This window comes from Rattus norvegicus, chromosome X (genome assembly GCF_036323735.1).
Source record: "Rattus norvegicus strain BN/NHsdMcwi chromosome X, GRCr8, whole genome shotgun sequence".
Taxonomy (NCBI): domain Eukaryota; kingdom Metazoa; phylum Chordata; class Mammalia; order Rodentia; family Muridae; genus Rattus; species Rattus norvegicus.
Window position 1 is genome coordinate 81,138,017 of NC_086039.1, and position 19,031 is coordinate 81,157,047.

General features: G+C 36.2%; 1 protein-coding gene across 15 annotated transcripts in view; it reads left to right on the top strand.

The window, feature by feature from the left end:
- Tex16 (testis expressed gene 16) overlaps window positions 1-19,031 on the top strand; it is a 376,428-nt gene that overhangs the window by 5,397 nt on the left and 352,000 nt on the right. For all 15 annotated transcript variants that reach the window (XM_063279704.1, XM_063279698.1, XM_063279707.1 and 12 more), the window contains exon 3: window positions 1,559-1,668. In XM_063279704.1, coding sequence (XP_063135774.1) covers window positions 1,590-1,668 — 79 coding nt within the window. In that variant the 5' untranslated portion in view covers window positions 1,559-1,589. The remainder of the gene's footprint in view (window positions 1-1,558; window positions 1,669-19,031) is intronic.

Here is a 19,031-nt window from a genome sequence, read left to right on the forward strand (position 1 = left end):
AAATTAAAAGTAATTACAATGAAAGTTGACTACAGTTACCCTACCAAACTCCAGTGGACTGGACCAATGGACAGGTGGCTCTGGTTAAAGTAAATGGTTAAGAAAATGGGTCACAAAACAAAAGAAGTTATGTATCTGGGTAAGAGACAGGCAGGGAGGGGCAGGGGCTAAGGAGGCAGGGCAAGAGATTAGAAATGTTGTGGAAAATAGCCAGAATGCAATATAAATATGTATGACATTCTCAAGAACTAAATATTAACAAAAGTATTGTGCTCACAATCCTCATTATCCACAATTTTACCTATTTAATAACCAGATATGGCTAATAACTACCATACTGAACAATGCTAATGTAGAAGATTTTGACATTGTTGAATGCATTATTAGACACTCTAGAGGAATCCTGTTAGCCCATGCCATTTCTTGAATTTGTGAGTGAAATTCAAACTTTGTTTTATTTAAAAGCATTTTGTTCAGGTAAACAAAATACTTGGCAGTAATCTAAGAAAAGATTATGGAAATAAGGGTCTGAATAAATTGGGCTACGTGAGGAGGGAAAGAATGGTGGTAGAATTAATCTAATGTGATCATCGTTATTAAGGCTGAGAATGTGAGGCCTACATTTAATATTTGTTAGACAATTGCTTTGTTACTTTAGAGCATCTTTTAAAATATGAATCCTTGTTGTTTATATTTTGTAAAGTATTACTATTTAGCAATACAATTTGTTAAACGGTAGAACTAAAAGGGAAAACAGGTTTAGAGTGTCTTTGCTATTGCACTATTATATGCCATCTTTTGTTTTCTCTTGTTCTAATTTTTTTTTGTCCTTTGAAACATGGTCTCACATAGCCCAGGTTGACCTCGAATTCTCAACCTAGCCAAAAGAATGAGCTTGAATTCCTGATCCTTCTGCATTTGTCTCTCAAGTACTGAAATTGTAGGACTGTGCCACCTTCTCTGGCTTCTATTTTGCTTAATGTAGTGGTTAAGAGTTGAGTGATACAGCATGGATCCTGAAAGCTGCAAAAAACAAAAAATAGGGCCTTCAAGATCATCAAGACTAATAATGATTCACATTTTCAGAATGAATATTTTGATTCCAGAAAGCATTTTATATCCAATTTTTGCTGTAGGTGGGGCAGATTTTATAATTTTGCGTCTATGGCTCATGTTTGTCTCATTTTCTTTGGTTTGACTCAGATGCCACCTGCTGCATGAAGCTGTTTTCTGTACAGATAAGCATGAACTTAACTTTTTCTTTGTATAGTACTATTAAAGTTAAAAGGTTTCTGTATTTTCTTCTTCATCTTAGTGGAGTCCTTCAACTCCTTCTCCTACAAAACAGAAATCACTTGGAATTCATATTTAAATTTTTTATTATCCTAAATATCTGCTTCTCTAAATTACAGTTACTAACTGCTAACAATGTGACCATTACTAATGGTTAAGTATTTTCCTCCAAACCATCATACCTTATAATATATGATAATTAAATGTAGAGTGTATGAATGAATAAAGTATCAACCTTATTAAGTTCTTTTTTTTTTATTCTTAGGTATTAAGATTTTCACTGTCCATTCTGAGAGATGGCACAATTGTTTCGTTATTTCCAGGGAGATCCTGTTGCAACATCCTCTCCCACTGAAGTTCGTATGTGGGTAGAAGGTAATATATTTTGAAACATTTTTTAGTCTTGTCTTTCCATGCCACACTTCATCTCTTTATATGTCAGTGGACCATATTTTATAGACTTATGGTACATAAAAATAGCACTTTTAAGTCTTTCAAAGATGTTTCAAAATTTAAAGGTTACACCCGAAGTCTGTAAATTTCAGTTCACACCATTATATTTTATGTAAATTACAAGAATAATTTCATAATTGTGGCATGAATATGGCTTAGTGTTAGAAAACTTGCTTAGCATGTGCAAGTGCCAGGGTTTAATTTTAAGCAATACACATGATTACATTCACATGTAAAAAAAAGAATATTTTCCTTGTCTAAATTTATACTTCCTTGTGTGGATATTAGAATTAGAATTAAACTAATGTATTAATTATTAGAATCTCCCAAAACATTCAGAATTAATGACAACATATAAATAAAGAACACTAGTAGATATGTATTTTTTTACAGAAAGAGTGATGGGCAATGTAGGGAAATGAGCACAATGAAAGGAGAGTTAAATGTAATTAATTTTATTACTAATTAGGTTTAGTTATTATGTTTAACCTTTGAGAGATGAGGTTAAGTTTAAATCATCACATGATGCTCAGATTAACAGATATTTAGTGAATAATTTATTGATAAGGGGAAAACCAAAAATAAGATATTCTTTAATTTTCTTTATTACTACCAAAGCAAAAAATACGCTGGGAAAATTGCAGTCCTTAGCATTTTTTTAACTATTGAACTACTCCTCTTAAAGATAATGTGTATCATTGAGATATTGGAGAGCTCTTTTTGCATAGTTACTAGTAATAATGGTTTAGAATATTCTATGTTAGCAAATTGGATCAGGTAATGCATAGATGAAAATGAAATATTTATAAATATTAAATTCTTTAAAACTTACATCTATAAATTAGCTTTTATATATTCTCATATTTTGTTAAAAAGGTACATTTATCTAGCAAGCAAATTATATAATAAACAATTTAAATCGTATCAAATTAGTTTAATGTAGAACCACTTCAAGTAAACATAGCATTCTATTTATTTGTTCACATTTAATATTCATGTTTAAAAATTTTAATCTCTGAAAATTGACATTCCTTAAAGCCAATATATTTCTGTATTTTAGGAAATAACAACTTGGTTTCTACGTTTGAAATGACGTTCTGATATCTCAATTGCTACTTCTATCTTTGTTTCTGTGAATTATCTTCTTTTAGTTTTCAAACTTTGAATTTATAAACTAATGACAATAGTGCTAATGTAAGGAGAAATTTCATACTTCCTTGTGGTCCTATTCCATTTCCTTTTTTTCTCAGTACACTTTTGGTCAGTCATTCTAATATTGGCTCAATGTTTATTTGCGTATGAATTCACATTTTGAAGTTATTAAATGATATTTTCCACTTTTGTTTATAACAATATGTATAAAAATTCCTTATAAATAGTATTGCTCATTAAGTAATTTACTGACAATATAATGACTTTAATATTTCTATCTCAATTTTTCTGCAATATCCTTAAAGTAAGAAATGTTTAAGGTTGCACTCTTAGTTAACCATTTTTTGGTGGTATGGGCATATTTTATAAAAGTACTTGTTAAAGAAAGCAGTTTAAATAAGTAGATAATTAATTATAGATACCTGACCTTACTGCTTTTCATGATTCCTGTTATATGAAGAGAAAACGAAATATGTTAAAACCAATTGGACTTATTGAAGACTTTTCTCACACAACTCTGAAAAGACATGGTTGGTTACAGGTAACAATTATGTTAGAATGTCCCAATATCTTATTTTTAAATTGTATGGTCTGAGATTTTTATACATAGTGCTGCATAATTAAGTGCCACACTTTAAAACTAAAATACAATTAGGTAATTCCTCACTTTCTTCTCATTTCAGATCTCCTTCCACATGTTCTCTCTTAAATTTATTGCCTCTTTTCCTTTAATTATTACAGCATATATGTTTATGAACATACATATGCAAATATATAAAAACAACTTGTTGAGTCCCTTTAGTCCTGCTTGAGATTCTTTTTGATTTGGGGGGGGCGCTAATCACTTGGTATTAGATAACCATTTATGGCTTTGCTCCCTGGGGATGACTTAATTCTCCCTCTTTTATCAGTCATTAATTACCTGTAGCTCTTTATCTCAGGGTCAAGGGGGCAGTGTATGGTGAGATTTCACTTTTCTATATTGATATGCTAACTGGTATTGTCATGGTTGAGGTCTAGTTTAGGCAGCCATGTTGTTGAGATTTCATGATTGTAACTTGTCTGTCATATCTAGAACACATAATCATATTAGAAACTTATTGTTTCTCCTGCTCTTACAGTCTTCTTACACCCTTTCTACAATGTTCCTTGTAGGGAAGTATGTGTAAGGAGTATGTTGTAGGTGTATCACCTGTATCACAGTTGTCTTCCATATTTTGAATAGATGTGACTTTCTGTGATCTTCATTTACTGCAAAAAGAAGCTTTTAAAGTTAGGTGTAAGAGCTACACTTCTGTGTGAGTATAGGGATCAAAATTTAGAATACATTTAGGAATTATACTGATTTAAGAAAGTAGCCATACTGGGTTGTCTTCTAGGGTTCATGAACTCACTAACCATGGGTAGTTAGCTATGCTTACGTTATTAGGCATGTTTTACCTAATTTTGAGCAGATCTTAAGTCCAATAAGTCCGTGGTAGCCAAAAGCTACCATGAAGATAGGTGCCACTACTAGACCTTTAAGGTTTTCTTGCCCCATTGGTCACTATTGTGTCATAGGCATCACAACTAGATAGGACTATTGATTACTTCCTGTTCCTTGTAGCTTGCATAGTTGCTTCTGATAATATGAGAGTTCACACAGTGTCTGAATGATGTTTTCAGCAATAAGGGCTTACCTTCAGTTTCTAGGAGACAACCAAGGGCAACAGAAATAGGATATATTGTTTTGGAAGCATGTTGGACTACCCTGACAAACAACTGGAAAAGAGGTCTCTGGTCCTTGGTATGGAAACTTGTCTGTGGCTCTTCAGGAAAACATTATTATCATAAGTTGCATAAGTACATTTATTTAAACTATGTGTGTATGTATACCTATATGCTTATATGCATTAGCATAACTTTAGGTAAATATGAAATATGATTCCCTATGCATTTTCAAATATTTTAGTGTCATTTATCTCTCTTCTTTACCTCAACTAATTCTTTTATTTTCACATTAATCCCTTCTTATCGTCTATATATCCTATTCCCTCTCTAAAGCCCCTTGCTCCACATGGTTTTTTTTTTTACTTGTTTCTGTGGTTATTCCAAGTTATATATTCACATAAAAAGATTTGCATCTAGGAGTCATAAATGCGGGAGAACACATAAGATTTTCTTGGTAGGTTGTGAATACAATACCCAACAAAATATTTTGTAGTTTCATTTCAACCCGAAAATTTCATGATTTTATTTTTCTTTACAGATGAATATATTTGCTAGAATACATGTGGCACATTTTCATTATGCATTCATCAGGTGAAGGACATCTTGTGAATAGTGCAGCAATGAACATAGCTGCACAAGTATCAGTGAGTCAGGGTGTCAATTCCTTTCACCATATGCAAGCTGGGTCATATGGTAGATTGACTTTTACTTATTTGAGAATTCCTTACAATGATTTCCAGAGTGGATATAACAGTTGACAGTCTAAAAACCAGTGAACAAGGGCTCCCTTTCCCCCATATCCTCTCTTATTTGTGGTTAGTTGTTTTCTGACTGGAGTAAGATGATAATTTAAAGTAGTTTTAATTTGCATTTTTCTAATTATTAGGGATGCAAACACTTTTTGAGCTATTTATTACCTCAAATTTTAATTTGTTTTAGAACTCTGTGCAGTTCCATAACACCTAGTTTTAATATTCTTTATTTTTAAATTTTATTGCTATTTTAATCTATAAAATTAAAATATTATAGGATCATTTTCCATCCAACTACCCCCATATTCATGAAATTTTTTCTTTAGTTGTTCTTACATGCTTCCTAATTTTGTGTGTGGACGTGCCTGTGTGTACTAACTTGGGCCCTTCTGCTTATTAATCTTCTTGAGTTCTGTGGATTGTATCCTAGGTATTCTGTACTTTTATGGTTAATATACACTTAGCGAGAACATACCATGCATGTCCTTTTGGGTCTGAGTTACCTCACTCAGAATGAGATTTTCTAGTTCCATCTGTTTGCCTGCAAAACTCAGGACATCCTTGTTCTTAATAGCTTAGTAGTATTCCATTGTGTAAATGAAACACATTTTCTGTATCCATTCTCCTGTCATGGGACATCTGGGTTCTTTCCATCATCTGGCTAACCCAAATAAGGCTGATATGAACCTATTGGAGCATGTGCTCCTAGCATGGTGGCAAAACTTTTGGATATATGACCAGGAGTGGTTTAGCTGGGTCATACACCTTTAATCCTAACACATTTCCTTGGTGTATCATGAAGCATCATTTGGGTATATGTCCAGGAGCTATTCCCAATTCTCTGAGGAACCACCAGATTGATTTTCCAGAGTGGCTGCACAGGTTTGCAATCCTAACAGCAATGGAGGAGTGTTCCTCTTTCTCCACATTCTTGCCAACATGTGCTGTCACCTGAGTTTTGATCTTAGCCATTCTGATTGTTATATCTTAGAATCTCAGGGTTGTTTTCATTTGCGTTTCCCTGATGATTAAGGACTTTGAAAATTTCTTTAAGTGTTTCTCAGCAATTAGAGATTCTGCTGTTGTGAATACTCGGTTTAGATCTATACCCCAATTTTTGATTGGGTTGTTTGTTTGTTTGTTTGAGTTTAGCTTCTTGCATTCGTTATATATTTTGGACATCACCCTTATCAGATGTGGGATTAGTGAAGAATTTTTCAGTTTCATGAGGCTCCATTCATCAATTCTTGATCTTAGAGCTTGAGCCATTAGAGTTCTGTTCAGGAAATCCTCCCCCCACACCGTGCCAATGAATTTGAAACTCTAACACTTTCTCTTCTATTATATTGAGTGTATCTAGTTTTATCAACTTGGACTTGAGTTTTGTTCAAGTTGACAATTATGGATCTATATTGAATAGATCCCAGGAGAGTGGACATCCTTGTCCTTGATTTTAGTGGACCTGCTTCAAGTATTTCTCCATCTCATTTGGTATTGACTGTTGGTTTTCTGTATATTGTCTTTATTATATATAGTTATGGGCCTTGAATTCCTGTTCTCTCCAATACTTTTAACATTAAGAGGTGTTATATTTTGTTGAAGGAGTTTTCAGAATCTAATGAGGTGATCATGTGACATTTTACCTCAAGTTTGTTTATACAGTAGATTGTGTTAATGGATTTTCGTACATTGAACCAATCCTGTGTCCCTGGGATGAAGCCTACTTGATCTTGGTGAATGATGGTTGTGATGTGCTCTCGGATTCAGATTTATTTTTGCATCAATATTCATAAGGGAAATTGCTCTCAAGCTCTCTTTCTTTGTTGGATTTTTGAGTGATTTAGGTATGAGTAACTGGGGTTCATAGAATGAATTAGGTAGTGTTCCTTCTATTTTATGAAAAAGTTTGAAGAGTGTAGGGACTAGCTTTTCTTTGAAGTTCTGGTAGAATTCTGGGCTAAATACATATGGCCCTGGACTTTTATAGTTGGGAGGTTTTTTTTTTATTATTATTATTAACTTGAGTATTTCTTATATACATTTCGAGTGTTATTCCCTTTCCCGGTTACCCGGCAAACATCCCCCTCCCCCCTCCCCTTCCTTATGGGTGTTCCCCTCCCCACCCTCCCCCCATGGCCGCCCTCCCCCCAACAGTCTAGTTCACTGGGGGTTCAGTCTTAGCAGGACCCAGGGCTTCCCCTTCTACTGGTGCTCTTACTACGATATTCATTGCTACCTATGGGGTCAGAGTCCAGGGTCAGTCCATGTATAGTCTTTAGGTAGTGGCTTAGTCCCTGGAAGCTCTTGTTGCTTGGCATTGTTGTACATATGGGGTCTCGAGCCCCTTCAAGCTCTTCCAGTTCTTCTCTGATTCCTTCAACGGGGGTCCTATTCTCAGTTCAGTGTTTGCTGCTGGCTTTGCCACTGTATTTGCTGTACTCTGGCTGTGTCTCTCAGGAGCGATCTACATCTGGCTCCTGTTGGCCTGCACTTCTTGCTTCATCCATCTTGTCTAATTGGGTGGCTGTATATGTATGGGCCACATGTGGGACAGGCTCTGAATGGGTGTTACTTCAGTCTCTGTTTTAATCTTTGCCTCTCTCTTCCCTGCCAAGGGTATTCTTGTTCCCCTTTTAAAGAAGGCGTGAAACATTCACATTTTGATCATCCGTCTTGAGTTTCATTTGTTCTAGGCATCTAGGGTAATTCAAGCATTTGGGCTAATGGCCACTTATCAATGAATGCATACCATGTATGTCTTTCTGTGATTGGGTTAGCTCACTCAGAATGATATTTTCCAGTTCCAACCATTTGCCTACGAATTTCATAAAACCGTTGTTTTTGATAGCTGAGTAATATTCCATTGTGTAGATGTACCACATTTTCTGTATCCATTCCTCTGTTGAAGGGCATCTGGGTTCTTTCCAGCTTCTGGCTATTATAAATAAGGCTGCGATGAACATAGTGGAGCAAGTGTCTTTTTTATATGTTGGGGCATCTTTTGGGTATATGCCCAAGAGAGGTATAGCTGGATCCTCAGGCAGTTCAATGTCCAATTTTCTGAGGAACCTCCAGACTGATTTCCAGAATGGTTGTACCAGTCTGCAATCCCACCAACAATGGAGGAGTGTTCCTCTTTCTCCGAATCCTCGCCAGCATTTGCTGTCACCTGAGTTTTTGATCTTAGCCATTCTCACTGGTGTGAGGTGAAATCTCAGGGTTGTTTTGATTTGCATTTCCCTTATGACTAAAGATGTTGAACATTTCTTTAGGTGTTTCTCAGCCATTCGGCATTCCTCAGCTGTGAATTCTTTGTTTAGCTCTGAACCCCATTTTTTAATAGGGTTATTTGTCTCCCTGCGGTCTAACTTCTTGAGTTCTTTGTATATTTTGGATATAAGGCCTCTATCTGTTGTAGGATTGGTAAAGATCTTTTCCCAATCTGTTGGTTGCCGTTTTCTCCTAACCACAGTGTCCTTTGCCTTACAGAAGCTTTGCAGTTTTATGAGATCCCATTTGTCGATTCTTGATCTTAGAGCGTAAGCCATTGGTGTTTTGTTCAGGAAATTTTTTCCAGTGCCCATGTGTTCCAGATGCTTCCCTAGTTTTTCTTTAATTAGTTTGAGTGTGTCTGGTTTGATGTGGAGGTCCTTGATCCACTTGGACTTAAGCTTTGTACAGGGTGATAAGCATGGATCGATCTGCATTCTTCTACATGTTGACCTCCAGTTGAACCAGCACCATTTGCTGAAAATGCTATCTTTTTTCCATTGGATGGTTTTGGCTTCTTTGTCAAAAATCAAGTGACCATAGGTGTGTGGGTTCATTTCTGGGTCTTCAATTCTATTCCATTGGTCTATCTGTCTGTCTCTGTACCAATACCATGCAGTTTTTATCACTATTGCTCTGTAATACTGCTTGAGGTCAGGGATGGTGATTCCCCCTGAAGTCCTTTTATTGTTGAGGATAGTTTTAGCTATCCTGGGTTTTTTGTTATTCCAGATGAATTTGCAGATTGTTCTGTCTAACTCTTTGAAGAATTGGATTGGTATTTTGATGGGGATTGCATTGAATCTGTAGATCGCTTTTGGTAAAATGGCCATTTTTACTATATTAATCCTGCCAATCCATGAGCATGGGAGATCTTTCTATCTTCTGAGGTCTTCTTCAATTTCTTTCTTCAGTGTCTTGAAGTTCTTATTGTACAAATCTTTTACTTGCTTGGTTAAAGTCACACCGAGGTACTTTATATTATTTGGGTCTATTATGAAGGGTGTCGTTTCCCTAATTTCTTTCTCGGCTTGTTTCTCTTTTGTGTAGAGGAAGGCTACTGATTCATTTGAGTTAATTTTATACTCAGCCACTTTGCTGAAGTTGTTTATCAGCTTTAGTAGTTCTCTGGTGGAACTTTTGGGATCACTTAAATCTACTATCATATCATCTGCAAATAGTGATATTTTGACTTCTTCTTTTCCGATCTCTATCCCCTTGACCTCCTTTTATTGTCTGATTGCTCTGGCTAGAACTTCAAGAACTATATTGAATAAGTAGGGAGAGAGTGGGCAGCCTTGTCTAGTCCCTGATTTTAGTGGGATTGCTTCAAGTTTCTCTCCATTTAGTTTAATGTTAGCAACTGGTTTGCTGTATATGGCTTTTACTATGTTTAGGTATGGGCCTTGAATTCCTATTCTTTCCAGGACTTTTATCATGAAGGGGTGTTGAATTTTGTCAAATGCTTTCTCAGCATCTAATGAAATGATCATGTGGTTATGTTCTTTCAGTTTGTTTATATAATGGATCACGTTGATGGTTTTCCGTATATTAAACCATCCCTGCATGCCTGGGATGAAGCCTACTTGATCATGGTGGATGATTGTTTGATGTGCTCTTGGATTCGGTTTGCCAGAATTTTTTTTTTTTAAATGCTATTTTTTTTTTTAAGATTTATTTATTTATTATATATAAGTACACTGTAGCTGTCTTCAGATACACCAGAAGAGGGCATCGGATCTCTTTACAGATGGTTGTGAGCCACCATGTGGTTGCTGGGAATTGAACTCATGACCTCTGGAAGAGCAGTCGGGTGCTCTTAACCGCTGAGCCATCTCTCCAGCCCGGTTTGCCAGAATTTTATTGAGTATTTTTGTGTCGATATTCATAAGGGAAATTGGTCTGAAGTTCTCTTTCTTTGTTGGGTCTTTGTGTGGTTTAGGTGTAAGAGTAATTGTGTCTTCATAGAAGGAATTCGGTAGTGCTCCATCTGTTTCAATTTTGTGGAATAGTTTGGATAATATTGGTATGAGGTCTTCTATGAAGGTCTGCTAGAATTCTGCACTGAACCCTTCTGGACCTTGGCTCTTTTTCGTTGGGAGACCTTTAATGACTGCTTCTATTTCCTTAGGAGTTATGGGGTTGTTTAACTGGTTTATCTGTTCCTGATTTAACTTCGATACCTGGTATCTGTCTAGGAAATTGTCCATTTCCTGCAGATTTTCAAGTTTTGTTGAATATAGGCTTTTATAGTAAGATCTGATGATTTTTTGAATTTCCTCTGAATCTGTAGTTTTGTCTCCCTTTTCATTTCTGATTTTGTTAATTTGGACACACTCTCTGTGTCCTCTCGTTAGTCTGGCTGAGGGTTTATCTATCTTGTTGATTTTCTCAAAGAACCAACTTTTGGTTCTGTTGATTCTTTCTATGGTCCTTTTTGTTTCTACTTGGTTGATTTCAGCTCTGAGTTTGATTATTTCCTGCCTTCTACTCCTCCTGGGTGTATTTGCTTCTTTTTGTTCTAGAGCTTTTAGGTGTGATGTCAAGCTGCTGACATATGCTCTTTCCTGTTTCTTTCTGCAGGCACTCAGCGCTATGAGTTTTCCTCTTAGCATAGCTTTCATTGTGTCCCATAAGTTTGGGTATGTTGTACCTTCATTTTCTTTAAATTCTAAAACGTTTTTAATTTCTTTCTTTATTTCTTCCTTGACCAGGTTATCATTGAGTAGAGCATTGTTCAATTTCGACGTATATGTGGGCATTCTTCTCTTATTGTTATTGAAGACCAGTTTTAGGCCGTGGTGGTCCGATAGCATGCATGGGATTATTTCTATCTTTATGTACCTTTTGAGGCCCGTTTTTTGACCAATTATATGGTCAATTTTGGAGAAAGTACCATGAGGAGCTGAGAAGAAGGTATATCCTTTTGCTTTAGGATAGAATGTTCTATAAATATCTGTTAAGTCCATTTGGCTCATGACTTCTCTTAGTCTGTCTACATCTCTGTTTAGTTTCTGTTTCCATGATCTGTCCATTGATGAGAGTGGGGTGTTGAAATCTCCTACTATTATTGTGTGAGGTGCAATGTGTGTTTTGAGCTTTACTAAGGTTTCTTTTACGTATGTAAGTGCCCTTGTATTTGGGGCATAGATATTTAGGATTGAGAGTTCATCTTGGTGGATTTTTCCTTTGATGAATATGAAGTGTCCTTCCTTATCTTTTTTGATGACTTTTAATTGAAAATTGATTTTATTTGATATTAGAATGGCTACTCCAGCTTGCTTCGTCTGACCATTTGCTTGCAAAGTTGTTTTCCAGCCTTTCACTCTGAGGTAGTGTCTGTCTTTGTCTCTGAGATGTGTTTCCTGTAGGCAGTAGAATGCAGGGTCCTCGTTGCGTATCCAGTTTGTTAATCTATGTCTTTTTATTGGGGAGTTGAGGCCATTGATGTTGAGAGATATTAAGGAATAGTGATTATTACTTCCTGTTATATTCATATTTGGATGTGAGATTATGTTTGTGTGCTTTTCTTCTCTCTGTTTTGTTGCCAAGACGATTCTTTTTGCTTCTTCTAAGGTATAGCTTGCCTCCTTATGTTGGGCTTTACCATTTATTATCCTTTGTAGTGCTGAATTTGTAGAAAGATATTGTGTAAATTTGGTTTTGTCATGTAATATCTTGGTTTCTCCATCCATGTTAATTGAGAGTTTTGCTGGATACAGTAACCTGGGCTGGCATTTGTGTTCTCTTAGGGTCTGTATGACATCTGTCCAGGATCTTCTGGCTTTCATAGTTTCTGGCGAAAAGTCTGGTGTGATTCTGATAGGTCTGCCTTTATATGTTACTTGACCTTTTCCCCTTACTGCTTTTAACATTCTTTCTTTATTTTGTACATTTGGTGTTTTGACTATTATGTGATGGGAGGTGTTTCTTTTCTGGTCCAATCTATTTGGAGTTCTGTAGGCTTCTTGTATGCCTATGGGTATCTCTTTCTTTAGGTTAGGGAAGTTTTCTTCTATGATTTTGTGGAGGATATTTACTGGTCTTTTGACCTGGGAGTCTTCACTCTCTTCTATATCTATTATCCGTAGGTTTGATCTTCTCATTGAGTCCTGGACTTCCTGTATGTTTTGGACCAGTAGTTTTTTCTGCTTTACATTATCTTTGACAGTTGAGTCAATGATTTCTATGGAATCTTCTGCTCCTGAGATTCTCTCTTCCATCTCTTCTATTCTGTTGGTGAAGCTTGTATCTACAGTTCCTTGTCTCTTCTTTTGGTTTTCTATATCCAGGGTTGTTTCCATGTGTTCTTTCTTGATTGCTTCTATTTCCATTTTTAATTCCTTCAACTGTTTGTTTGTGTTTTCCTGGAATTCTTTCAGGGATTTTTGTGACTCCTCTCTATGGGCTTCTACTTGTTTATTTATGTTTTCCTGGAATTCTTTCAGGGATGTTTGTGACTCCTCTCTATGGGCTTCTACTTGTTTATTTATGATTTCATGTTTTTTTTTTTTTGGTTTCTGTTGTTCTCTTTGGTTCTTAGGAGAGTGTTGTAGCTGGTAGACAATCCTGGATCCTGATAGGTTTGATCATCGGAAGTTTTAGGTAAAGTGTGCTTTAGGTATTGGGAGCTTACACTTAAGAATGGGCATTGGATAGACTGTGGGGGTTGAAGGAAGAAAGCCGGATGTTCTACCAGGATCTGCCTAGTCCCCTGGGAATGAGGGCAGAGACTGTTTAGAGACCAGAGCAAGTGGTCTTCTCCAGAGCTTGAAGTGATATTGAGCAGTTGAACTTGGAGGAGTTTAGAGAAAAGCTAAGATCTGCAGTTAGTCTATCTGCTTTGGTGGCTGGAGCGGCCTGTGGGTTTGCAGAGAATATGTTTGAGTTTGGGGCTGGAATAAAACAATATTTTGTGGGAAGGAAATTTGGAGAAGTAGTGTAGCCCATTGGAGATAGGAGATAGGACAGGAGGGAGGCTGCAGCAGGAGCTGTTATAAGACTAAGGTTTTGGAGGAGCTGAGGGAGAAGAGAAAATCTGTAGCTAAGTCTACCTTCTTCCCTGGCTAGAGTGATAGTAAGTATTAGGGTTAATGAGTCATTTTAGAAAGGTAGAACAATAGGTATTTTACTCAAGATAAAATTCTTGTTTTTATTACATAGTCTATGAAAATTGTTTTATTTGTGAAAAGTCCTAGTGAATTGTTATGCATTAAATATGTCACACACTTACATGTTAAATTATCCCTTAATCCATGTTATGTAGTGATAAAAGCAATGTAATTCATGTGGGTGCATTTATTACATGCACATAGCTAAAATAATCTAAAACAATTATTATTGATTATAATATATTTTTGTGTGTACCTGCATATGTGCACATGTGTACCATGTTGCATGCGTAGAAGTCAAAGGAAACTTTTGGAAACTGCTTCTCTCATTCCACACTGTAGTTACTGGGCATCAAACTCAGATCTTTAGGATTAGGAGCATATAATTTTACCTACTGAGTTATATTACTGGATCCCCCCCCTTTGCTTCCCCAAACACTTTTTCATTACTATACAAGAGATCTATTACATTGGTTTATACAACACAGATTTTGTAGTCCAACAATGGCTGGATGATCCTCTTCTATTAACACTTAATCATATTTTTAATAAAATTATCTGATGTTAAATTGTGGTTAGTTATAATTAATTGGTGAAATACTGCAAGAGGTAAGCATTTCCTTTTTCTTGATTATGTAATGTTTGCTTGACCTTCTTTCTTTCACTCGTCTATATTTCCTTCCATTTTTGGAATCCTGGGATTAATGAATTAATAAGTGAATACAACAGCTTTGTTACCAAGAAAACACTGTTTTACAGTTTTCTTAAAAATTATCAATTATTTTATCAAATCCAATTTAGCTGTTTATTGCCGTATGTGGTAAAATTGTAATTTCTGGGTCGTTCTGTTAGAAACATAAGTACCTTGTTGTTAAATATGGGGGGAAATAAAAGCAGCTTGACCAATTGTTTTACTACAGTATCATAAGCCAATATTTTCTTTAAATATAGTTTTATTCATTGAGAATTTTGTAGTATCTTGGTTATATTCATTATCCTTCCTTCAGCTGTCTTCAGATCCATTCCTCTTCCCTATCCATTCAATGTTGTATCATTTTTATTCCCCACTAAATCCAACTTTTGAGGCACATATATTATTGGATGTATGCCATTCCACCTGAGTGCAGGCCACTTCTCAGGGACTACTTTCTTAGAGAAAATGACCCTTCCCATTCTAGCAAGTGACAGTTGTCAATAGATCCCCTACTAGGGGTGTAACCTCATGACTAACTCCATTCTTCATGCTGGAATTTGGACAGACTTGGAATTGTTCAGGTCTTTTATGAGTTCATATGGATTTACTTGCCCTGCTGTGTCCAGATTCCAGTTTCCTTGCAGTCATCTATCATCTTTAGATTTCACATTCTGCCCCTTCTTCCTCCATGAACCCGAGTCTTTGGAGAAGTGCCATCTAAGTTTTATTTGGGGCTAAGCATTATGAAATCTTATTTTCTTCATGTTAGCAAGTTGTGGGTCTCTGTTAGTTATCATATACAGCTAATAGTGGCTTATCTGTGGAGATTAAGAGATGTAGTTTAATACTTTATACGTTTAGCAGATAATAATACTAAGTTCTCTCCCAGGTGCTATGATTTGTTTGGCCATAGGTACTTGGCTCATAATGATTCTAGTTTCAGGTTAGTTATTTCCATGACATCCATTCCACTATTGCACCAAGCCAGTCATTATTGTCATTTACAGGGATCATTGGGTAATCATTACAGGGATCATTATGCTTACTTTTTTCTTCTTGTATCGTGCATAGCATCTTCCAGTACTGTGAAAGCTAGCCAGTCTTAATGTTTAAGCTATCAGGGTCATGGACAGAGTATCTTTTTCTGTATCAATGAGTTAAAATAAGTCCCATACCTTCTCTAATGAAAATAATACTAACATTGTTACACTTCATGAGTAAAAACTATTCTCTCTGACTTATTATAATCTATTCTCATTCTCTTTAAATTACTAGCATTTTATGTTATTTGATGTTTCATAATTTTTCTGTTGTCTTTCCATTGTTGTGTGACTTCGTTGAGTGCAAAGTCAAAATCAGTTAATGTTGCTGGCACATTGACTTTAAAGTGCCATTTATGAAACATAATACTATCTGTATCCATAGAGATACATGTGATATGCTACAATTTCTTAGTGAAGCTTTATAAAACCTTAAGAAGAAAAGTTCAAATTCTAATAATGGGTATTTTTTGTTAATACATGTCTTTTTTTAAAAACACTAAAAGATGCATTGTATTAGTTAATTTGATTTTTTTGAATTTATTTACATCCAAAATTCTGCCCCCTTTCTTGTCTCCCCATTGCAGAGTTCCTCAACCCCCAAACCCCATTCTTATCTTCCCACCATGGTACATCAAGTCTCTGCAGTATTAGGTTCATCCTTTCCCACTGAGGCCAGGCAACGCAGCCCTGTTGGTGAATGGATACCACAATAAAGCTACAGCTTTAGGGACAGCCTATGCTACAGTTGTTGCACAGACCCTCATAGAGACTGAGATTCTGGTCCACTACATATGTGCCAGGGCCCTCATTCTAGTATGTGTGTGTTGTTTGGTTAGTGATTTAGCCTCTGCAAGCTCTCCTGGGTATCCTTCTACCCTGGTGCATCAAGTTTCTGCAGGATTAGGCATATCGTCACCCATTGAGGCCAGACACGGTGGCCCCTGCTATGTAAGTGCCAGGGGCCTCAAACTAGCCCAAATATGCTCTTTGGTTGGTGGCTTAGTCTCTGGGAACTTCCAGGGGCCCAGGTTAGTTGATACTGTTGGTCTTCCTGTGGGGTTGCCATCCTCTTCTGTTCCTTTAATCCTTCTCTTAACTCTTCCATAGGAGGTCTTTGATATAGTTGGCTCTAAATATTTGCATCTGTCTCAGCTGCTAGTAGAGCCTCTCCAAGGACAGCCATGCTGGGATCCTCTCTGAAAGTACACAATAGCATTATTACTAGTGTGAAGGATTGGTGCCTGACAATGGAACAGGTCTCAAAATGGGCTACTCACTAGTCAGCCATTCCTTAACTCTCTGCTCCATCTTTGTCCATGTATTTCTTTTAGACAGGACCAGTTTTGGGTCAAAAATTTTGTAGGTGAGTTGGTGTCCCCAAGTCCCCACTGGGGGTGCTCTTTGGCTAATGGATGTGGTCTCTTCAGGTTCCATATCCCAACTAAGGTCACCTGCATTGACTCTTGGGCTCCTCTCTCATATAGGGTCTCTGTGATTACCTGGAGAATCCCCCTATCCCCTACCTCAGCAGCCACAGATTTCCATTCATTCTCCTGGCCCTCTGGGCCTTTCTCCTGTCTCTTCCCATGCCTGATCCTTTCCTCCTATTCCCCTCACCCTCCCCTCTCCCACCCAGTATTCTCCCTCCTTCTGCCTCCCATGATTATTTTGTTCCTGCTTCTAAGTAGGATTTAAGCATTCTCATTTGGGTCTTCCTTCTTATTTAAGTTCTTTGGATCTGTGGAATGTATCATGGGTATTCAGTAATATCCACTTAGCAGTGAGTATATACCATCCATGTCCTTTTGGGTCTGGGTTACCTCACTCAAAATAATATTTTCTAGTTCCATCCATTTGCCTGTGAATTCATGCTGTCCTTGTTTTTAATAGCTAAATAGTATTCCACTGTGTAAATGAACCACATTTTCTGTATCCATTCTTTAGTTGAGGGACATCTGGGTTGTTTCCAGTTTCTGGTTTTTAAGACTAAAGTGGCTGTGAACATAGTGGAGCACGTGTCCTTGTTATATGGTAGAGTATCTTTTGGGTATATGCCCAGGAGCAGTTTAGCTTGAACATAGTGGAGCACGTGTCCTTGTTAATATGGTAGAGTATCTTTTGGGTATATGCCCAGGAGCAGTTTAGCTGTATCTTGAGATAGGGCTATTTCATTTCCTGAGAAACTATCAGGGATAGTTTGAATCTTTGACTCCCTTTCATAATAGTAGTAATATATGCTGGAGCTTACAAATGGTGCATGAGTATTATATTAAAAAACATCAGTCTATCTTGTATGAAGCCATTTTAAAATGAGAAATATACAAGTGCTCTTGACAGATGGTTAAAATTATATTCAGTTATTCTGAGCCTAACAGAATTGTTTGATTATATCAAGAGAAAATACAGAGATGAAAATCTATAATGAATAAAAACATATCTAATCCACCAATTTTTGTTCTGGAAGAAATATATTTCAGCAACATTTAATAGATCACCTTGCACAACAATTATTTTATTTTTAAACTTTGTCCTGTTTAACCTTTGGAATTAAGCATTCTCTTTAGTAGAGACTAAGCATTTTTCTGTAAAGAGGGACTAAATTGTCCTTGACTTCATTATTCTAAGAAGCAGACTATCTTTTCTTGTCATTATTTGACATATAAAAAGGAGAAAATTCATATAACTGACTTTTAGATATGTACAGACTTGCATACAAATACAGAAAATAAAAAAATACATAGCTCGTGCTTCTGTCTTATTTTAAGGTCTGTGATGGTCACTTGAGCTGGTTAACATTTGGGGAAACCTCCACAAACAAAAAGAAAAGGACATTTTATCAGGCATCTGAGTAGAGAACTGAGTGGTTTGACATAATGATTAAGTAAAAAATTTGAGGTAATTATCAGCTTAATGAGGATGTACAAACGAAGGCTATACTTGTTATATCTAATTGGGGCATGAATAAAAGCAATCATAAGAAAGAAAATAAGTAAAGTTAAGGCCAGAACCCCTTCTTTTTCTTCAAATACTGGTTCTTAGTTTTTCATGATTTTTAGTCTTGTACCTGTTTTACAAGTTTCAAGGGGACATTTTAATTTTTTACAGTTATACTTCTGTCATGGGTGTGATCTGAACAACCCTAAGGCTTGGCAGTGAATGCAATGTGTTGTGGGTTCTCTTTGACAAGTTAGTTGTTTTATATTATTTATAATAATGAGAATTTGATGACAAATATTTATTAAAAGAGAAAATAGTCATTATAAATGAAGAATAAAATCTTGTTGATTACAGAATTTAATGATTGTCTTTTAAAACATACCTAAACTACTGTGTATGGAGTGGTATCTCCTCAGCAATTTGCATTATATTTCCTGACTAGTAATAACTTGAACATTTTTTATTTAAATATTGCCCATATCTTTTTAAAATTTAATTTTATTTCTTTACTTATTCACTTTATATCCAGGTCACTGCCCCCTTCCAGTCACCTACAATCCTTCCCCATCCCCCAATCCCCTTCTTTTCTGAGAGGGTAGGGTCCTCCTGGGTATTC